The sequence below is a fragment of the Atractosteus spatula genome, chromosome 28, assembly GCF_055471065.1.
Source record: "Atractosteus spatula isolate fAtrSpa1 chromosome 28, fAtrSpa1.hap1, whole genome shotgun sequence".
Taxonomy (NCBI): Eukaryota; Metazoa; Chordata; class Actinopteri; order Semionotiformes; family Lepisosteidae; genus Atractosteus; species Atractosteus spatula.
This window is the reverse complement of record NC_142733.1, coordinates 6,398,192-6,418,152: the sequence shown is the minus strand read 5'-3', so window position 1 is coordinate 6,418,152 and position 19,961 is coordinate 6,398,192. Positions and strand designations below refer to the sequence as shown.

General features: G+C 42.3%; 1 protein-coding gene across 10 annotated transcripts in view; it reads left to right on the top strand.

Annotated features, from left to right (window-relative positions):
• Positions 1-3,074: 3,074 nt before the first annotated feature.
• The window catches only part of eps15l1a (epidermal growth factor receptor pathway substrate 15-like 1a), a 48,206-nt gene continuing 31,319 nt past the window's right edge, over positions 3,075-19,961 (top strand). For 6 of the 10 annotated variants that reach the window (XM_088907463.1, XM_088907460.1, XM_088907458.1 and 3 more), the window contains exons 1-13: positions 3,075-3,124; positions 8,350-8,391; positions 9,441-9,530; positions 10,085-10,132; positions 10,225-10,320; positions 10,869-10,934; positions 11,894-12,019; positions 12,367-12,426; positions 12,933-13,196; positions 15,157-15,314; positions 15,996-16,152; positions 16,728-16,790; positions 18,724-18,809. In XM_088907463.1, coding sequence (XP_088763589.1) covers positions 3,098-3,124; positions 8,350-8,391; positions 9,441-9,530; positions 10,085-10,132; positions 10,225-10,320; positions 10,869-10,934; positions 11,894-12,019; positions 12,367-12,426; positions 12,933-13,196; positions 15,157-15,314; positions 15,996-16,152; positions 16,728-16,790; positions 18,724-18,809 — 1,283 coding nt within the window. In that variant the 5' untranslated portion in view covers positions 3,075-3,097. Of the gene's footprint in view, positions 3,125-8,349; positions 8,392-9,440; positions 9,531-10,084; positions 10,133-10,224; positions 10,321-10,868; positions 10,935-11,893; positions 12,020-12,366; positions 12,427-12,932; positions 13,197-15,156; positions 15,315-15,995; positions 16,153-16,727; positions 16,791-18,359; positions 18,381-18,723; positions 18,810-19,961 lie in introns of all 10 variants that reach the window. The other 4 variants (XM_088907459.1, XM_088907464.1, XM_088907465.1 and 1 more) reach the window with 2 other exon arrangements.

Below are 19,961 nucleotides of genomic sequence, written 5' to 3'. Positions count from 1 at the left end.
TCAGACAGGTGTTCTGTGTCGGTGCATATCTAACCTTCTGTTCTCCTTGTTACTGTATAGTCAGGTACTTCAACTCTGGTCATGACGAGGGCTTGTCCAGCAGGTTTTATGGTTAGCCTTTAAATAATACATTGATAAAGATCGTGGCACAATTTAGCTTTGATCATTTAAATGTGCAGTGTTCAATGACTTCATTTTCAATTCGTTGGAGCAATGCACTTATACAGTATATACATTAGCTGAAGTCCCTGAGCACAAGACAGCATTTACTTCAATATTCCACAAGAGGGCGCTCTTGATTCTGAATTGCAACACGAAAAGGGTTAGTCTTCAATGAATTACAGGTGTAGGACACATGGTATGTGGTGATGGACTGTGTCCTATACACGCGGGTGTAAAAAGTGTTCGATGTTGCTTTGTAAAATAACTATTACTTTAAAAATATGTATGATGAACACTATAGTTGTTCTAGAGATCCACTATAGTGCAAACGTCTTACCACAGAAAAGTGCTGCTGCCCTGAATTTCACAGCAGTGCAATTTAAGAACAGCAGCATTACTTTTTTTACACATACCTATTGTTAACTTTAAGTCAAAAATCAGGAATTTAAATTATAGTCACAACCTTTATCCATTAACGGTAGAGATACTTTCTTGTGTGCCAGAAACCTTCATAGAACAGAAAAGTCCTCTTCATCAGAGGAGTTGTTCTGTGGCTCAACAGAGTCCTCATCCTCTTGTCTGATGTATTCCAGACCTGTATTGTAAAATAACAGTTTATATCGTTTCTCAAAACATGTACACAGCATTGGTTATGCACAAAACTAAAATGATTATATTACAGGTGGCATGGTGGTGCAGTGGCTAGCGTTGCTGACCACAGATCTGGGGTGCTATCTTGGTGGAGTTTGCATGCTATCCCTGTGTTTGTGAAGGTTTCCAGTGGATGCTGCTATTTTCTCCTGCTGTCCACAGATAGGCTGGCAGATTGATTGGCTTCTGGGAAGGTTGGAAAGACAAAACACAAGTTTGAGAATTAAATGTTCTTTTATTATTCTTTTGTCATCACTAGACTGTAAAAAGGCACTGTCCTTTGGATGAGACGTAAAACCGAGGTCCTGACTCTCTGTGGTCATTAAACACCCCAGGGTGTTTCTCCAAAATCTTTGATCTGGGTTCATCACTCTGTTCTTCTCCCTGCTGATAGCTGATGTTTAGGGATCGATGGGAAATTTGGCCAAGACTCCAAGGTTACACCCCTACTCTTTTCGAGAAACACCCTGGAATTTTTAATGACCACAGAGAGTCAGGAAGAACGTCTCCTCTGAAGGACGGCGCCTTTTTACAGTATATTGTCCCCGTCACTATACTGGGGCATTAGGACCCACACAGACCGCAGGGTGAGCGCCCCCTGCTGCCCCCACTAACACCTCTTCCAGCAGCAACCTTCGTTTTTCCCAGGAGTCCACCATCCAGGTACTGGCCAGGCTCACAGCTGCTGAGCTTCAGTGGGCTGCTAGTTGTGAGCTGCAGGGTGATATGGCATTGCCCGTAAAGCACTTTGAGTGAAGTGTCCAGAGAAGCGCTATATAAGTGTACGGAATTATTATTAATTCTTATTTTCTTCCTGTAACACATCGCTTCGCAATCCGGAGTGTGTGGCAAGCAGGACCTCGAACGTCTAGAAGTCCTTGTTTCTCAAGTCAAACCTGATGTACATGAACGACAACATTCACAGGCGAGGGGACGACAGGAGGAGAACGAGTGCATCTCTTTCTGTGCATCTCCGAAACGCACCCAGAGGTGCATTAAAGAGGCTTTGCACTGCAGGTGAAAGCGCAGCCGGACACTGTGGGGGTCACCATCGTCTCTCCTCTGAAAATCCGGTATGAATCAGCAAAAAACAAACCCTGCAGCAGTTTTGATCTGACCAATCAGTGATGTACCGACAGCACGCTGTTATGAATCCCTGACTTGTTAATTTAACTTTGATTCATTATTGCGAGGTGCGTTCAGAACGTATTTTCAGTTTTTGGAAAACACTGAGATTCAAATTCAAACTGCACCTTGTTCCTGAAAGCCCTTATAAGGAATGCTGGGAGTCCTACGTAGACGAGAACCAATGGGCTTTTTAACAGTTTTGATTTATTATTATCGAAAAAAGTCCCGGACAGCTACCGATATAATGGTGTCCACTGTACTCGACCCTCTGTGTTCGGAGATTTCATTACAGAATATGTGCAGTTCCAGGTTTCTACAAAAACCGTATTTTTGCAGTGCTTATTTCAGTAACCTCACAGTACAAATTACATTTATCCATTGTCCAGCGCTCTTTTTGACGAATAAGTAACTTCTTATTGCGCATGTGTAAATGTGTTCTGGGTCAGACAAAAATGGGGTTTTTAACGTTCTTTCTGGAAAACCAAGGCGGAACGCAATTCCCAGAATATTAACATAAATAAAACATATTCTGTCTGCCGAGGGCTTTTAAGCGAAAACGGGTTCTCGAAACACTGCAGGCGCTTAGCTGATTCACTCGCGGTTATGCAGGTATTTGGCCACAGATCGCCGAGCTCTTTCCTTTAAAGCCACTTTACAGCCTTGCGGTTTTTCCACTATCCGAGAAAAAATTCTGAAACCAGAAATGACCGATTTAAGCTCAAGCTAAGAGGTCGGTTCGGGTGCTTGTACGTGTAATTGCTTCAGAAAGAAATTACTGCACACCCCTCCGTTTTGCATGGATTATTGTCATCATTTTATTAATTTAATATAGAGATTCACACGTAATTATTTATGTGTATTCTGAATCGTATTAGAATGAAACCAAATGTTCATGCACAGTGTAAGAGGCAGGCGCTTTGTGCAACAGTCAGATATATCGGTATTACTTTGCACGGCAGACAATAAGTTCCTGTACCGTATTGTGTTTTAGTTCAGCAGCTGATCCTCGGGTGTAAGTGAACATCCAGAATCCTGCCCGGCGCGTTTTCCCACGTGTGAAGTGCGATTTCACGCCCCGCGCATCCTGCGAGTTCTGGTTCCCCCGGAGGCGCGTTTCCGACGAAAGGGTGTGCGCGCTCCCGCAGCAACAGGGAAGATGGCGGCGCTCACGTCTCTCACTCAGGTACCGCTTCTGGCTCAATGTATTATTTGTAAACAGACGGATAATAATCGACGGGACAGACGCGGGCAGTTACAGATATGTTTTTCTCGATTGAAAATGTAACCGTGTCAACTGTGGAACATTAAACGCCAGGCAATTAACAATGCATTTTAAAGGTTACAGTAGTGGGAAGGTATAAGGCCTACTGGGATATTAAACCGTAAAATGTTGAAAGGCGGAATGAAATCAGCGAGCATGCAGGATGAAGTGCTTACGTTTACAAGGAACGACAGAACACGGAGGTTTTTCTGTGTCTCAAAGCGCACAAAACAGTGCTGGCGTTTTGCGTGACGAACAAGCTTACTTGTCTACGGCTCAAAAGCCTGACCAGAAAACACGGTAACGCGTATAATTGTGAGTTTTCTCCACTTCTCACGGAAAGAGCTTCCGTGCGATGGGTAACAGCAGCTGTCTTGCGATGCTATGAAAACATTAGACGGCATCTTTTGACTTTCGCTTTGGATAAACGTACTCGGTTTCCCAGTACAGCCTGTCCTGTAAGCACTACTGATGTGGAAGGGTTTGGGCTGTGTCCGCTTGAATAATTCTGACATGCCGTACGCAATCAGCATATTTTAAAAACCGGTTCGGTTAGCACCTCTCATGTAGGCGTAAGGTTGGCAAGTACTTCAGGCTGCACCTGTTTCTGATTACTTTTAAAATAGCGTTGGCAATGCCCTTATTCGTTTTAATCTTTAAGGCTTAAGTCGCTTTTTCGTTTGCGCATAGCCTCTAGATAAGAATACCCCCAGGAGATAAAAACGGCATAAAACGCCGTCATTCTTGACAGTGTCGTATGTGACCCGAGTTGGAAGCAGTCGGTGTCGAATTCGAAGTCTGTTTGAATGGTTTACTTCAGAAATCTGAAGCCGGCATTAGGTGATGGCTAGAGGAATGCAGGCGTATACGCCCGACTGCTTCTCAACGCTGTTACCTTTCAACAGGTGAATTTTTTTTGAATGAAATGCATGTTATGTGAAGTTCCTTTTCGTTTTCTGAGCAAGCACAGCTGCTTTCGGATTCCGGTTGTGTCGGTGCACTAGCTTAGTTTTCCAGTCCGCGGGGGTTCTGCTTGTTCAGGGACTGTAGCATCCGAGACTACTCAGCCGGATCTTCCAGGTGAACCTGTGTCACAGCTGGGCAAAGGTGTCTCTGGGCTGGGGACGAATGCTTTCTCCATCTTCTCCGAAGCTTTTTGGACTTCCTCTTTTGGGCCCGTGATTTAAGCCACAGTGAAGCAGGAGGTCTGTCTGGCCACTGCTTGTGGACGGGGCTTTAGTCTGATTTACAAAGGCTTGTTGGTGATAGTCTGCTCTCTGATTAGATCTGCACGTGAAATGTGTCTCATGTTCGTTACGGGGCATCGTTAAGAAGTGGTGTTGTACAGTGCTGAAAAACAAGGAAAAGGGTTTTTGTGAGCTGAAATGTAGCGCAAACATACTCAGGAGCAGCTTTTTGTCAATTAAAATGCTTAATGGCCTCTGACCCTTTTAACTCCTGTCAGATGGTTCAATCTGGATAATTGACTAAGCAGTTCAAGGAGAGCTAGGAACAGCATAAGACTGCTCTTTCAAATGTACCTCATTCTTTGGGTAGTGTGGTTATTTCCCAGAGGGGCTACTGTACTCTGAGAATGCCTCATTGAAGTCACTCAGCACCACAATTACAGCCTGTGCATCATCTGTGCTTCACTCACGAATGATGTTAATAAAACACTGACTCCCTGAACAGCATAAGCATACAGATGCAGAACAGACACATTTGATGGTTTGTAAGAACAAAGATATGCAGACATAAAACATTTATTATCTATAATGATTAGCGTTGTCATGTTTTCTTCACTAATTCATGGTTATTTAAATTACTAAACAGTATTTTTTCATTTTTCATCAATAAATTATGCATTATATTTTTGATAAATAATTTTAAAGTTGGTTTCATTACATACACTGTCCTATGAATTTTTTTGTGCCCCTAATGAAATTGGAATAATAATCATCACATAATGGAATGTTTTTTCCACATAATTTCCCTCACGGGATCAATAAAGTATCTATCTTTACAATTTGGCAATTTTTTGATTACAAGTTTAACTTTTTATAGCAAATCTGAATAGCATTGCACAGACCAAAATCCTATTGGTCATAATCAATGTAAATCCAGAAAACATGAGGGTTGTGTTTATTCACACTTCTACTGTTAGTATTTTGCAGATCCTCCTCTGGCAGGGATTAGGGGAAATTCTGACCTTCTGGTTTCTGTTAGTGAACTGTCACCTTGAGTTAGAATCACGAATGTTCAGTAGGATTAAGGTTTGGAGATTGAGATCACCAGTCAAGAACATTTGTTTTCTGTACAGTCAACCATGCCTTTGTTGATTTGGACAGGTGATTTGGATCATCGTCGTGTTGGAATGTCTGTTTTCAGCCAGGCTTTAGCTTCTTGTCAATAAGAACCAGTTGCCTGGTCACAATGACCTGGTAATTGTCAGAGTTGGGGAAATCTACAATCTCGACAAGGGCTCCAGGACCAGTAGATGCAAAACATCCCCTCCACAGTATTTCACAATGGGCAGTGAGCATGAGTGCTTTCTCAACATGAGCTTCATCTTTTTATATACCAAACATAATGCTGATGAGCGTGTCCCAATAACTCAGTTTTCATTTCATCTGATGAAAACACGTGGTTCCATTCCAGTGATGTGTAGCAAACTTCAGGTGACTCTTTTTATCGCTCTGCTTTAGAAGAGGTTTCTTCCTTGCAGCCCGGTTATGAATCCCATTTTCAGGCAATTTTGAATGGTAGTTTTCGACACTTAATGTCCTTGAAGGCTCCAACGTTGGAGATCTTTATCTCTTGCTTTTAGATTTACGGTTGCCTCCCAAAACCACTTGTCTCACAGGCCAAGTTGTCTTCTTCTTTAGAGGGAGGCCACTTTACCAGTATCCTTAAAATTCTTACTAATGGACACTCCTGTGTGTTTTGACTGTTCAAATACAGCTGGTAGTGACTGGAAGTGATCCATCATTTTGTGGAGTGATTGCTTTTTGTTTTCCAGCTGTCATTGTGTGGTTGGTGGTGAGACGTTAAAGAAGACTGCGCTCCTGTGTTAGTTTCAATTGCCTGCAGGCTGAAGGAATTGTTTCCTGTCATTAATGGCACCAGGTTGTGAGATTGTGTGTCCGTGTGGGCCGTGGCTGAAATGGCGGTATTGCGAAATCGGGTCGTTTCGGCTGCTTCGCTGGTCCCACATCTGTAAATTCAGAAAAGGCTGTAATGAGCCACGCTTGCCTGCCAAGTAAAATTTTTGCTATTGTGTAATTGATTTTTGCATTTGAAGATAAACACAGGAATGAGCCATCTCAGATACTGTTTGCTCCTTCTCCTCTTATCTAGTGTCTTAGGTTCTCATTAATTGGATCATTATCAGTGGATATAAATTTTATTTTGTGGCATGGATCAGCCACAGGAAATCAATGCTGTGATCATGAAGATCCAAGGCAGTTTTGTGCAGGGAACTGCAAGCAATGTACGAGAGGAATTTGATTTTAAGAGTCTGACGATATGTTTTTTTATTGGTTTAATCTTGTGCACAGTATAAACTCAAGTTTGAACTGCATTAGAGATGGACAGTTGGCTTACAATGATTTGTGGACCCCTTGAACAGGGAGAAAAGCCTTTCTTTTTGTAGAGAGATTGAACGCATTTCAGGTGCCCTCTGTTACTCAGCTGTGATTATTACATGCATTGAGAACGCAGAAGCCTTGTTGAGTGTAGGTCTGAGTTAGCGGAACCCCTTCTGAGCACTTGGTCATCCTGTTTCCTTTTACTTTCTCCTTGCTCATCCTCGCTCCATTAGCTAAATCAAGTAGATGGTTTCACGAGATGCTAGGCATGTACATTGCATGTCCGTGTCAAACAGTAATGCAGCGATAATGACAGGGTGGCTGGCTAGACTTTATAGCTTCATAAGCAGCTGCCGGGCTCGATCTGGGTTAACAGACTTGGGAAGGCGGTCTTGGAGGAAAGCCCCAGAGCTTTTTCTTAGCCAGCCCCCTTTCTGCTTGTGCCATGCTTGTCAAGTTGAATTGTATTAAACAGGGTTCACTCTGCAAAAATCCTTTGTTTTGACCCCACCAAGTTCCCAGAGCACAGGCTTAGCCAGCTGAATCAAAACCTTTGGCTTCTTCTACAGCTTTGGGCCTTTTGTTGAAGGCTGCAGTGTTGGGGGCAGTGCCCTAGTTATCATATCTGGGCTGGTGAGTGTGTCCATGAACATTAAAAGGCTGTTTCTGACTTAAAAGTTTGGAGTGTCTTTTGAGTGTGAAGAATTGTTTTAAATTAGTCTAAAAAGAGAACATTAATCACATCTGTTATTAACAGGGAATTATTTTTTTATTAAAAATACCACAAACTAATGTCATTTCACCATCACTCTTGTGGTAAGCTGTGTCCTCGTGTTCTAGCATGGCACAGCCCTGACTGGAGCCCCACACTCTGCCTCTTCATATTCAAGAGGTTGTTATCTAGGTAGCTTCAGTGTTAAGATTGCACAAGATGTGGAGTTTTTCCCCCTTGCATATCTAATCAGAAGCGCAGATGGCTCTAAAGATGAAATGCTTGCATGTGCATGCTTGCTCAACTCCCGGAAGAATTATTGCAAATTAGGGAAACCACAAGGGAAGCAGAACTTGAATAACAAATGGTCAGTGCCTGGGTCAGCGTGCACTGCACTTCACAGTGTGGGGGGTGGCTACTAGTTAAGATGAGCAACCAGTGGCAAGGATTTGTTGCTTCCAGGCTTTCCTTTCTTAAAGACAAGTCAGCTGTGTTGGGAGATGCAAGGGTTTCATTATTTCTGTGTTCTCTGGCTACAGGCAGGTAGCACTTCATTTAGTAATTATGTGATTTGCAAAGTCTGTCGCTCGTTTGTATGGACGCTACTTTCTCTTTTGACAATCTGTAAGAGTCCTTTGTGCGAAATGAATATAGCATTGTCATGTGTAGTAATTCCCCTTCACAGTTATTGCTTCAAAAACATTTGAGTGTTTTTTGTTTAATTATAGTGGAAGTGTTGAACTCTTCTCGAGAGTAGAACTAGTGATTTTGGACCTTGTTTCAGTTTTTTCACTGATTTTTACATTGATCCTTGTTTGCTGTTTTTCCCTTTCCTTTTTGTTTTTCAGCTTTCAAGTGGGAACCCTGTGTATGAAAACTATTACAGGCAGGTAAGGTCTTTAAAAAGCACATGTCCGTTTTGAACCCAGCCCTTGCAGCACACCTCACATCTTGAGTGTTGAAGAGTGGGGCTCTGCAGTGTTCAAATACAGTTCTGTTGGCCTGTACAAGGTTCTGATTTTTTCCTCTTGTCTTTAGTCTAGCTTTCAGACAGTGGTATCTCTTCTAATTACAAGCCAGTGGGCTGACTCAGCAGCTCTATCAGATAGAGTAGCATTAAGCTTGTCAGCGGTATTAATTATTGTTCACACTTCCTGAGACAAGAGCGTGACTGAGATCAGAGGAGAGACTAAACCTGGGGAGGTCATCCTACAGAGAACTTCTGGATAAAATGAATTCTTACTAAAATCAGAACCATGTGGTTTTTTTTCCTGTGTTTGCGGTACACATGGATGTACTCCAGGAGGCTTGCAGATTAGGTAGTGGATGTTCTGCAAGTATTTGATCGAAGAGACGCATACTGTAAGTATTCAAGTGAGGCTGATGCCATGTTTACCATCCCGTCTGGAGAAGATGGTGCACTTGTGGAAATTATTAACGTGCCAATCAGATGTTTGAAAAATAATTCTTCTGATGCTGATGGCGGTACAGTTGTTCACAAAAATCTTTTTTATGAGAAGATAAGACCTACACATATAGAGGGTACTTGGAGGTTAATGTCATGAGGACTTCCACATGCATTTGCCCTCCACGTGCAAATCATAAAGTGCACAACGGAGGAAAATGAAATGCAGAACTGCATGGTGCATGGTAACAGGGTATCGGTTCTCTTTATTTAACAACAGACATGTACTCTGAAGAGCCTGAGTCAAGGCCTTTGGATAGGGTGTTTCCCTGCTCTTGATCCTTTGACCCTCCGCATTCAAACCACGTTTCTGTCCGAATGAGTGGATTGCAGCCCAGGAGGTGTTTCTTGGTTTGGTTCAATCCCATTCCCACATTCCAATACAATTTCCTGGTTTGTTTTCAGTGACAAAAGACTGCCAAATATGCCGGTTTTAGAAGACTTTAGCACCTTGTTATTTGTATCTCTTTGCAGGTAGACCCAGGAAACACAGGAAGAGTGGGCCCTACTGAAGCTGCTCTGTTCCTGAAGAAATCGGGCCTCCCTGACATTACTTTGGGGAAGGTGGGTAAAGTAGCAGCTAAGTTAAGGCCTGACACAGGCCGTGTTCACTCACTCACTGCAGAGCATCTCTTAACTGTGTGTCTGTGAAGATTAGTGGGCACTCGAAGGTGGTTTGAGGGCAGGGGCTTTGTCTGTGGCTACTTGTCTGAACTGTGACCGTATACAGACCACCTTTCTCCATCTTGTACACTTCTTGCACTTGATAACCTCATAGAGGGCAGACAGTGGCAGTGAATAAATAATTTTGCTTATGACATAGTAAAGAACTCATGCCTTTTCCAGTTATACGTTTCTTAATTGGTCTAAGTATCATTTAATTAGCATTTGTTAGTCTAAACAAACATGACCATATAGGATAGTGTTTTATTATTCTAAAGGGGAGTTTTTCCACACTTATATCTGCAGGCTGCAGCTCTTTTAATGGTTTTAATTAAGATGTCTACCTTAATACTGCATCTGTCTTTTTTTAACCTGTCTGTTGTGCCATGACTGTTAATAAAAAAAAAAAGTCATGGGAAAACTCTATTGATATTTTATCATTATTCTGTTCCAAGATCTGGGATTTGGCTGATCCAGATGGAAAGGGTTTCTTAGACAAACAGGTATTTTATTTCTATTTGCCACTCTTTATTTCTTTTTTTCTGGTTCATATCTTAAGTGTTGTTCGGTTATCTGACTTGCTGTTTCTCCTCAGGGCTTTTATTTCGCTTTGAGACTGGTCGCCTGTGCACAAAATGGACATGATGTGACCCTTAGCAGTTTAAACCTCACTGTCCCACCCCCCAAATTTGTAAGTGTCATTTGAAATCACTTTTTCTTGTCCATGTGTAACTTCTCATGGCTCCTGTTGTTTTGTGCTAAAAAAAGATTTGACCGATCTGATACTTGAAATAAAATCCTTGGGTTTTAGAGCAGAAATTTCTGCCAAGAAAATTACGTTGGTCCCAGAGAGCCCCAAACCAGTTATTGTTACAGGTCACCCTAAACTACCGCTTATTTAAGGTCAGGAACGCTAGTTTAAGCAACTGATCACTTAAGACTATAACATTTCAATGAAGGGAACACTGATGCTTAAGGGGCGAGAGATATTCACATTTTTTGTCCTGAATGAACATAATTACTCTAAATTATTTAATTGAACACAGTACCTCTTTAATTAATCGTAGTTTACTTGCTCCAGGTTTTTTGGAGATCTATTTAAAGCGTGTTTATACAAGGTGCCAGACTGGGGCTCTCCATTCAGTCCATATAGTTTGTATGTTCTGATTTGATATGTCATTATATAAATATCACTGATGTATGTCATCTTATGCTTTTCAATCACTGGGTTTGTGGCAGAAGGACACTAGCAGTCCCTTACTCTCCACGTCAGCGCCCCCAGGGGACTCTCATTGGGCTGTGAGGGTAAGTGGAGATCATCTTCTGGTTATTATGGGCTTTGGCTGCTTTTTGTAAACCAGTATACTGCCTTTCTTTATGAAATACTTAACCAGAATGGAAGGCCAGGTTTCATAGGTAAAAATCGTAAAGAAGTATCCTAAAAGCAGTTGAAGAAGAGCAGATTCACGTGTGCATAACGGACACTGATTATCTCATATAGTCAAGCTATAAGCTGCTTTTTTACGGTTCAGTTTAGAAAATGCATATCTATCAAATGTTGGGGGAAAAATGATGTCTAAATGTACAAGTGGCAAATATACAGTAGGAGCCCAGATTTAAACTGATTTCAATACGACAAGAACAGTACATTCCGGACCTGGTTCAGATATTGATTGGAGTGTGCAAAGAAACGGGGAAGGATAAATGGAAGTAAATTAATAGAAAAGATATTGCTACTCTAGAGTCAGTCTGGAGGAGAGCTGCCAGATATGTTCCAGAGTTTAAAGCAATGTCCTACACTCAAAGGCTGAAGGAGCAAAGCCTTTTTAATCTTGAACAGAGGAGACTATGAAGGGACAAGTATTCAAAACCCTCAGAAACATGGACAAAGACAACACGGCAGATGTCTTCAGAATGAATAGTGAAACACAAATCACAGGGAAGAGGTGGAAACTACACAGAAGTACATTTAAAACAGACAACAGGAGGCACTTCTTTACACAGAGGCGTGTAGGAATGTGGAACAAGTACCCACCTGTGGAGTTGAAGCTGATGCCCTGCTTCTTCCAACAGCTGAATGTGAGCTGTGGATCAATTTGCTACTAAGAAAAGGATTGAATTATCCAAACCAGCCCCCTCTTGCCTGTAACCTTTATTATAAGTCACTATTTCAAAGGAGTAGTAATGATCTGCCCAGTGTGCTTTTAGCACTAGTATGTGTTTTTGAAGCTGTTCCTTCTTTGCTCTTCTTCCTGTTATTGCAGCCGGAGGAGAAAGGGAAGTTTGATGGGATTTTTGAAAGTCTTGCTCCAGTGAATGGACTTTTATCTGGTGAGAAGGTGAAACCAGTGCTAATAAACTCAAAACTACCTCTTGACGTGTTAGGAAGGGTAAGTATGCTCACATTTTAGATCTGCATGAGCTTTAGCCTTCACTTATTTCATATGATCTTTTATTTTCTGCCATTACCATTAACGTACATTTATGCCAGGATAAGTTCACAGATTTTGGAGTAACCGTTTCCAATATGTGGATGTGATTCAAATTTAATTTTTTCTGCTTTGCGTGTTTTGGACAGCTCCATCTCAATTATTGACTATAGCTTCTCTTATACAGACAGGCTCTTTGTGGTGCTGAGGGAGATAGTACTTGGGCTGTATGAAAAAGTATCTCCAAAATCTGAATCAGAGCAGAAGAAAAGGCTATGCACATGTTTCATATTTGTTTTTTCTCATAGGTTTGGGATCTAAGTGACATTGACAAAGATGGACACTTGGACAGAGATGAGTTTGCTGTGGTAGGTCCTGAAGTCTTTAAAAGGAACAAAAGAAGGTGATAGAATAAGTTAAAATATATGCTGGTTGACACTCATAAGGTAGTAGTGTGATGTGTTGGGCTATCTGGGCATTAGCGACGCTGTGTTCACAGTGCTTGTTCTGATGATACTCCTATCTCGGTTGGGGGACCCCAGGGGTTCAAGAGGGAGCATCAGCTGGGGTTGATGCACCTTGTCTTATCAAACTGACGTGTTGAGGCCTGTGAGGCTGGGCTCTCTGGGGATGAGCTGGTTTCTTTATAGATCAGTAGTGTTCTTGACATTCCAGTGAAAGAGGACCCGTCCACGGTAGTGCTCAGTGCTAAACCCATGCAAAACGTAACATTTCCCCCTTTTTCTATTCTGGATTAAGACCCGTGCATCTGTTTGAAAACGCATAGTGGTCTAATTCACCCAGGAAGGTGTCTCGTCCACATTTTGAAAACATAAACAAGCCTAACTACTGTTTTTTTTTTTGTCATGTGCAGGCAATGCACCTGGTGTACCGAGCTCTGGAAAAGGAACCTGTCCCATCCGTTCTGCCTACTTCCCTTATACCGCCCTCCAAGAGGAAGAAGTCTGCCAGTGCCCTTCCGGGCTCTGTCCCTGTTCTTCCTGGGGCCGTCCCAGTGCTTCCCGCCAGCCCGCCGCCGCCCAAGGACAGCCTGCGCTCCACTCCCTCCCACGGCAGCATGAACTCGCTCAACAGCGCCGGCAGCCTGTCGCCCAAACACACTCTCAAGTCGGCCCAGGTACCCAGCGGGGGTTCTGTCGGGAACGGGCGGCGGTCGTTCCGCACTCTAATCCCATTCTCCGCGTGCCCAGTCCAGCGGCCGAGCCACGCTTTCCAAAGGATGTACCTGTTTTGAAGTGCGAAATAATAAAATAAGATCTGGGCTCACCTGTTTTCAGGGATGCATCGGCAGCTGGTGCTTGTAGTTTTTGGGCTCTAAATATTGGGTAAGCAATGGCTTGGTGTTCGACTTCTTGAAAGGACATCTTGGCATGGCTTTTTTGCCTTGTGTATGTTGCAGATCGATTCCTCATCTTTCTCTGTTATATTTTGTATTGCTGGCTAATACGTTCCTCTTTTTTTTAATATATTTTCTCTTTGGCTATATAGATCTCCATTTGTTTTTTAGCCTAGCGCTGAACTCTTGAAGTATTGTGCAGTTGTGCATGCTGATGACCCCCTGGTCTGGTTTGTTTCCCAGCAGCTGAGAGCAACCAGAGAGTGTGCAGTTTCTACAAGGTTTATCTGGGGGTTTTGCAGCTGGAGTAGGGTTCCATTGCAGACCATTGTAGAAGTTATGCCTCATATCTGGACTAGAAGTTTAAAGTTTTCTTTTTAAGTTGGGTTAGGAGCTAGATGCTCCTTATTGGATGCTGGTTGACACCTTGAGTCCCAAATCAAAACATCTTCAATTGTGTTACCCATTGTGCTGAATTAGGGGTAGTGTGGTGTTGGGAAACCACCTGTAAGAATTCATGTTTGCAGAATTGGATGTCTTCTCTTTTCCATCCTCTGATTCACCTAGATGTGCTTTGTCTGCCTCTTGCTTCCGGATTTTGGATGTAGACCTCTGACTGAATTTTGCCTCCAGAATAGGTACATGATAGAAAAAAAAGATATAAAAAAGGATTTATACAGCTCAGCACTGTTTTTGGAAGACACACTATTTATATCCAGATACATATAAGTAAAGGTTACTTTTAATGTGTGAAATATAGTTGGACGTGGCTTTCAGATATTACTCCTTTATGAAATGTCTTTTAAACAGGGTCATATCCAGCAAATTAAATAGAGCATAATTCATGATGAGTTCAAAATTCTTGTAAAAAGGTGACAGAGAAAGAAGTTGTTCAGTACAGAAGATTGACATTTTCTGGGGGAAAATACAATAACTTTATCAGTGCAATCGAATAGACACAAGATGAATGAGGTGGATGTTTCTAGCTAAAGGAAGTAGTTCAGTGACAGTTCCCAGGAAAATGTGCTCTTGCAGGAGCTCTAGTTATCAGATGTAGAAGGGATGTGGGCTGTGTGTGTCTGTGATTGATAGAAGCACAGTATCAATCACTGTAAAACCTCTACCAGCCCATTGCTACGTGCTTCATGGCTGTTTTTCTATCACTTGCACTTCAGCATTTTCAAGACTAGGTGCAAAATAAGCTCAATGTTCTGTCTCGGTTTTTGTGATTAAGGGAGCACTCTCCTGTTTGCTGTCTCTTGTATGAATGACCTGATTGAGGGTTGTCTTTGTGGTTTTATATACATGTCAAAATGTGCAACAGTGTCAGAAAGATTTGTATACGTAGGCAAATAAAGACTACATAAAAGCAGTAGTAAAACACTGCTCTGTACATCATGTGGTGTTACGCCTAATCTGCTGTTCCAGGCTTTCAGTGCAGTGATGCACGTATATGTAGTATAGGTTTAAATCCCCCCCTACTCATAATCCTTTCTTAGGCTGATCTGACTACAATTAAACAAAAGAGGCAAATTGGCAATGACTCAGAGCTGAAGAAGAGACGACCTTGAGGAAAGGGGTGGGGAAACAGTGTAAATGTCAGAAAAGGTTCTGCTCAGGAAGTGGTGGCTTTCGATCCTGTGATCTCTGAGCACAATTCTGCATTGGGGCCCCCGATACCCTGCATTTGCACACTGGCCTATGACTGCCTTTGTCTCCTCTTGCTATTCCTCTTTCCCAGCCCTCGGCGAACTGGATCGTGCCGGTTGCTGACAGAAGCAGGTACGACGAGATCTTCCTGAAGACGGACGCCGACCTGGATGGATTTGTCAACGGCCACGAAGTAAAAGAGATCTTCATGCAGTCGGGACTTCCTCAGAACATCCTTGCGCACATATGGTTAGAAATGGTTTGAGTCACGTTGTAACAGTATTACTAACGGTATTAGTATTCTGAGTAATAGAATACACTGTAGCAGGGAACCTCCGATACATCAGTTCACTGGTCGTACAATCGTACAGGTGGGCCGAGGGGGAATTCATTCTCATTTACACTTGTGGCGAGACTGATACATACATCCTGGAATCTCATGCCCTAAAACAGAAACCTTTAACACCTGGGGATGAGGAGTATGTTGTCTGTTACATTAGTCTTTTAAAGGAGCTCTCTTTTCTGTTCAATTTCTGATTACTGATGCTGTTAATTGTCTCTTTTTTAACTAGTTATTGGGAGGTGTGGTTAATACTGATCCAGGGTCCTGGGTTCGATTCTGGCTTTGGTTGCCTGTCTGCGTGGATCTTGCTTATGGATTTTTCCATGGACCCCTAATTTCCTCCCACTTTCCAAAGCAAACAGGATACTTGCAATTGGTTGAAGTTAAAGGGATCTCTGTACTCTTACCTCAGTACTATGTTCCGTCAGGAGCAGTTCTGGTGCATCACTGCCATTCACTTGGTGTCTAGTTGGTGCTTCTTAAAATGGTATAAAAAATCTGCAGTAGTTAAAGCAGTAACAAATACGCACTGACGCAGACCTGGAAGTGACCTGGAGTCATTGCTTTTTTTCTTTTTTCCACACCAGGGCCCTGGCGGACACAAGGCAGATGGGGAAGCTGACGAGAGAGCAGTTCTCCCTGGCCATGCACCTCATCCAGCAGAAAGTCAGCAAGGGGATCGAGCCCCCGCAGGTCCTGACCCCAGACATGATCCCTCCCTCTGAGAGGGGGACCCCCGTGTCCGTGAGTTTCACCCTCGGCATCTACTCCTGACTTCTCCGGCTCGGCTGCCACACGTTCCACCCGTGAGACCTGCTCACAAAGCTTGAGTTTTAGATTATGCTTTAAAAAAAGAAAAGCACTGCAGAAGTTTGTAGTAGAGCATAAGATTTCCTCCTTGCTTTTCTAGCTCAGAGAGATGACAAAATAAGGTGTTGTTTTGGAAATGGTCAGTTTGTTTTTTGACTTGGAGAAGTGCACTGAAACCGAAAGCTTTATGAAGTCTTCTTGCATAGTGTTTTGATTAATCATGGTGCTTTTGCGAATGTTTCTGGACTGTATTCTTTTGAAGTGTTTATAGAACTCAAGAGCCAGAGCGCAAGCCTTTTCATTTGAAAAGTTTCAAATGAAAGGAACTAATTTATGGGAAGGATTTTTCTGTTCACTACAACTTCTGTGCTGCAACACGTACATCTTGTTCAGATTATAGGAAGAGTGTGGTGGAACAAAATGTTACTGCCTGTTCTTTCGTATCAGAGTTTTCCTGCCTTAATGCTTCTTTTCAATGCTTGTTCTGTATCACCTTTCTTTCTTTGTAGAGTCTTTCAGGGTATATAACTCCTGTTGGATCTGAAATGACTGCACTAACTGACATGCGCCGTGTGAGTAACCACTCGTAACTCATTTCCTTGACCTGTAACCCACACGTCCTCTCCACCTCCCGTTCATATCACTGTCTTGTTGAATCTTTTCGTTTTCTCTTTGTGTATATCCAAACAAAATATCCTTGACATTTTAAGGCAAACCCATTGTGAAAGAGTACAAATTGCTTTTGCTGAAGCACTGCCTTGAGTTCCCGCTTAATTTCTCCTAATGAAAGCATGTCTGTATTTGTCTCTATTCCTAAGCAGTCTGCAGGTAATTTTTTTGCATGATTAAAAGCAGGCCCTTAAGCATTTCCCTTCACCTTTTTTTTCTTTATTACTCTGTTTTTATACCTACGAGAAGCAATGTTCATGCTCGTGTTAACACTTCGGCCTATTCAAGCACAGGTAGAGTAAGTAGTAAGAGCTCTTGTTCTGTTTCTCAACTGATCTGCAGCTGGTTCATGTTTGTTGATGATTACTTAATGGCATACCGAGCATTTTGTGTAATTTGAACCAGCACTCAATGCAGGTTCACAAATTGCTGGACCTGTAGGTTGTTGGATGTCCATTAAATTTGTGAGTTATTTTAGTTGACGTTTAGAGTAGTTAGAGTAGTTTTCAGACTGATGGGCTCATAATTGGAAGATTCTTGGAAGTGTTATGAAGGTGGCTTTTGGTTGTAGGCTTGTGCAGTGTTAACAGGATTGTATACAATTATCTTTGAGTGCCAGAGAGAGAGAGATCTCACTTCTTTCACGCGGGGTCCCCGTTTAAGTCCGTCTGCTATAATTGTCTGTGATGTTTTTCTTCTGGATGTTTGCATTGTGTGTGTGTGGAGGATTGTTCCTTCCTTCTAAGCATTCCTGTTCCTTCTTAAAACAATGATTATTATTTTTCTCATAGGAATTGTTAGTTTTATTTGTGTCGGAGCTATTTCTAAACAAGAACTCACCCTCTTAGGTTGCGGAAAGTAGCAGTGAAAACTCTTCATGTAAGGGCAAGCAATGGTGATTCAAAAATCAGAGCTATGTAGCACCACCTTGTTAAAGTCTATTTTTCAACCTAAGATTCAAATAATATATATTTTGAAAGCATTAGATGAATGATAAAGTACAGGATTCATATGGATGTATTTTTGCACTCTGTTCCAATGCATTTCGTAACCTTAAACATAATATTATTGCTTATTTTCGCAATTCAGGAATTAAGGATATTTGAATAAACTGCAATCTTTTGGGCATATAGTGCCACCTGTTGGCAGTTTAAATTCAGTATAGTGGTTATAGTGCTTTTTGTGTTAAGCTTTAATCACAGCACAGATTTCAAATGGATTTCTTTGCAACATCCATATGGAATACCTTGTGGTTGTAGCTGCTGCTCCTGTACAGTCTTGTTAAAGGTCCTCCAGTGTTTTCTTGAGCGTAGCAATAGAATGGCAAACCAATGCACAGAGCTGCAGTGAGCAATGCATTTAAAGGCAGTGTGTATCTTAGTGCATACACTTTCAACTTACACATTTCTTTTTTTCATTTTATTTTATTTTTAATGCTGCTGATGTTGCTATTGCAAACCTCTGTTAAACAGGCAATAATGTTCGAGTTCTGGGTATGTAATTATTGTGCACAAATGCTTTTGATGGTTCGCAAAAAAGACGCGTGTTGTAAGTCTCGGAGGTGGAAAAGCATTTGTAAAACACTCGATGCTGTGAACGGTGCTTTGATGTTCCTTTTTTTTTTTCTCCCGTGAGGTGAAATTAAAAACAGTGAGAGAGAACGCTGGTGCTGTGGCATTACTCCCCCTCCTCTTGGCCTGCTCTTCCTGTTCCCTGTGTTGGAGTGTCAGTGTGTGGTACTGCGCCTGCTCTGTGCTGTGCTGCTCCGGGCGGTGTGTGACGGACTCCTGCAGTGGGCTGACCCGCTGACTGCGACCCCCTCTCGTCTTTTCACAGGACAGCACGAGCTCTGTCGGCTCTGGGGAATTCACTGGAATTAAAGAACTGGACGATATCAGTCAAGAAATCGCACAGCTGCAGAGGTAATTCGAACGTACGAGGTCTTCCGTTCAAGAGCAAGCCGTGCCTCCCAGTAGTGCAGTATGTCTTGGGTTAGGGTCACGATGCTTGCCTCTTCGTCTTTCCGAAGCTGGAATGAGAATGTCATGAGATTTCACACAGGCGGATTTCTTTCATTTACTCCCCTGACAAACTTGTGAAATGAGATGTTTCCATTCTTTCACCAGATCTCTCTTTTACAGGTTTTGTGTCATTTCTTTGGGAATTGGTACGTGTTGGGGGAAGATATTTGACTGCAGTAACTTGTTTTTTTTTCTGTACTATACCTAATAATTTAGTCAGGGGGGTATGGTAGATATTCAGAGTATAGATTTCCCCACAAAAGAGGCAGAGACAATAGTCTCCTATTGCTCAGCACCCTCATTTTGGATTGGAACAGTGGCAGGGATGGTTAGCTCTACTGTCCTGGGTTCAGTTCCAGTTGGGGGCAGCTGTCCGTGTGAGGTTCGCATACATTTTTATTTCTGTGTTGGCTCTGGTTTCATCCCATCTCCGGTATGACATGTACGTGAGGTTTGATTGGCTACCCTACACTGTCCCTTTCCAGGGAAGTTCATGCTTGAGGTGGGATGGATTGCAGTGTAGTACAGCTCGTGCTGCCTGTGTGAGAACGGAGAAATGTAATCTCTGGAAATCGTAGGCCTCTGATTGGTCTTTTGATGTTAATCTTGAGATGCATAGGAGCTTATCCCTCAATATGAATATCTGCATGTTCAACTGCAGATAGAGGCATTTGTGTATTCGGTCTCTGGTTTCTGTTGACTTAACTTGCATACTGAAAACACGTTTATCCTAGAGAGTAGAAAAGATTTATGTTGAATTAATAATGTGAATACTATCCCCAAACATATCAAATTCTGTGGAATTGTAGAAATGTGAATCTGTGAGTGTGGACTAGATTTTTAAATTAAATTTGAATACACTTACTGTTTTTTGCTAAACACATCACTTAAAACCTCTGTGGCCTGCTGTGGACAAGACGCTATGATTATATGTGAAGACTTGTACAGTACAATGAGGCTTGGCCTGTTGACATGCGTGGAATGCTTATTTCTGGGAGCATGTTGGTTATGCAGGGTAATTCTCTGCCCTTGGCCAGGCAATTGTCAAGAATA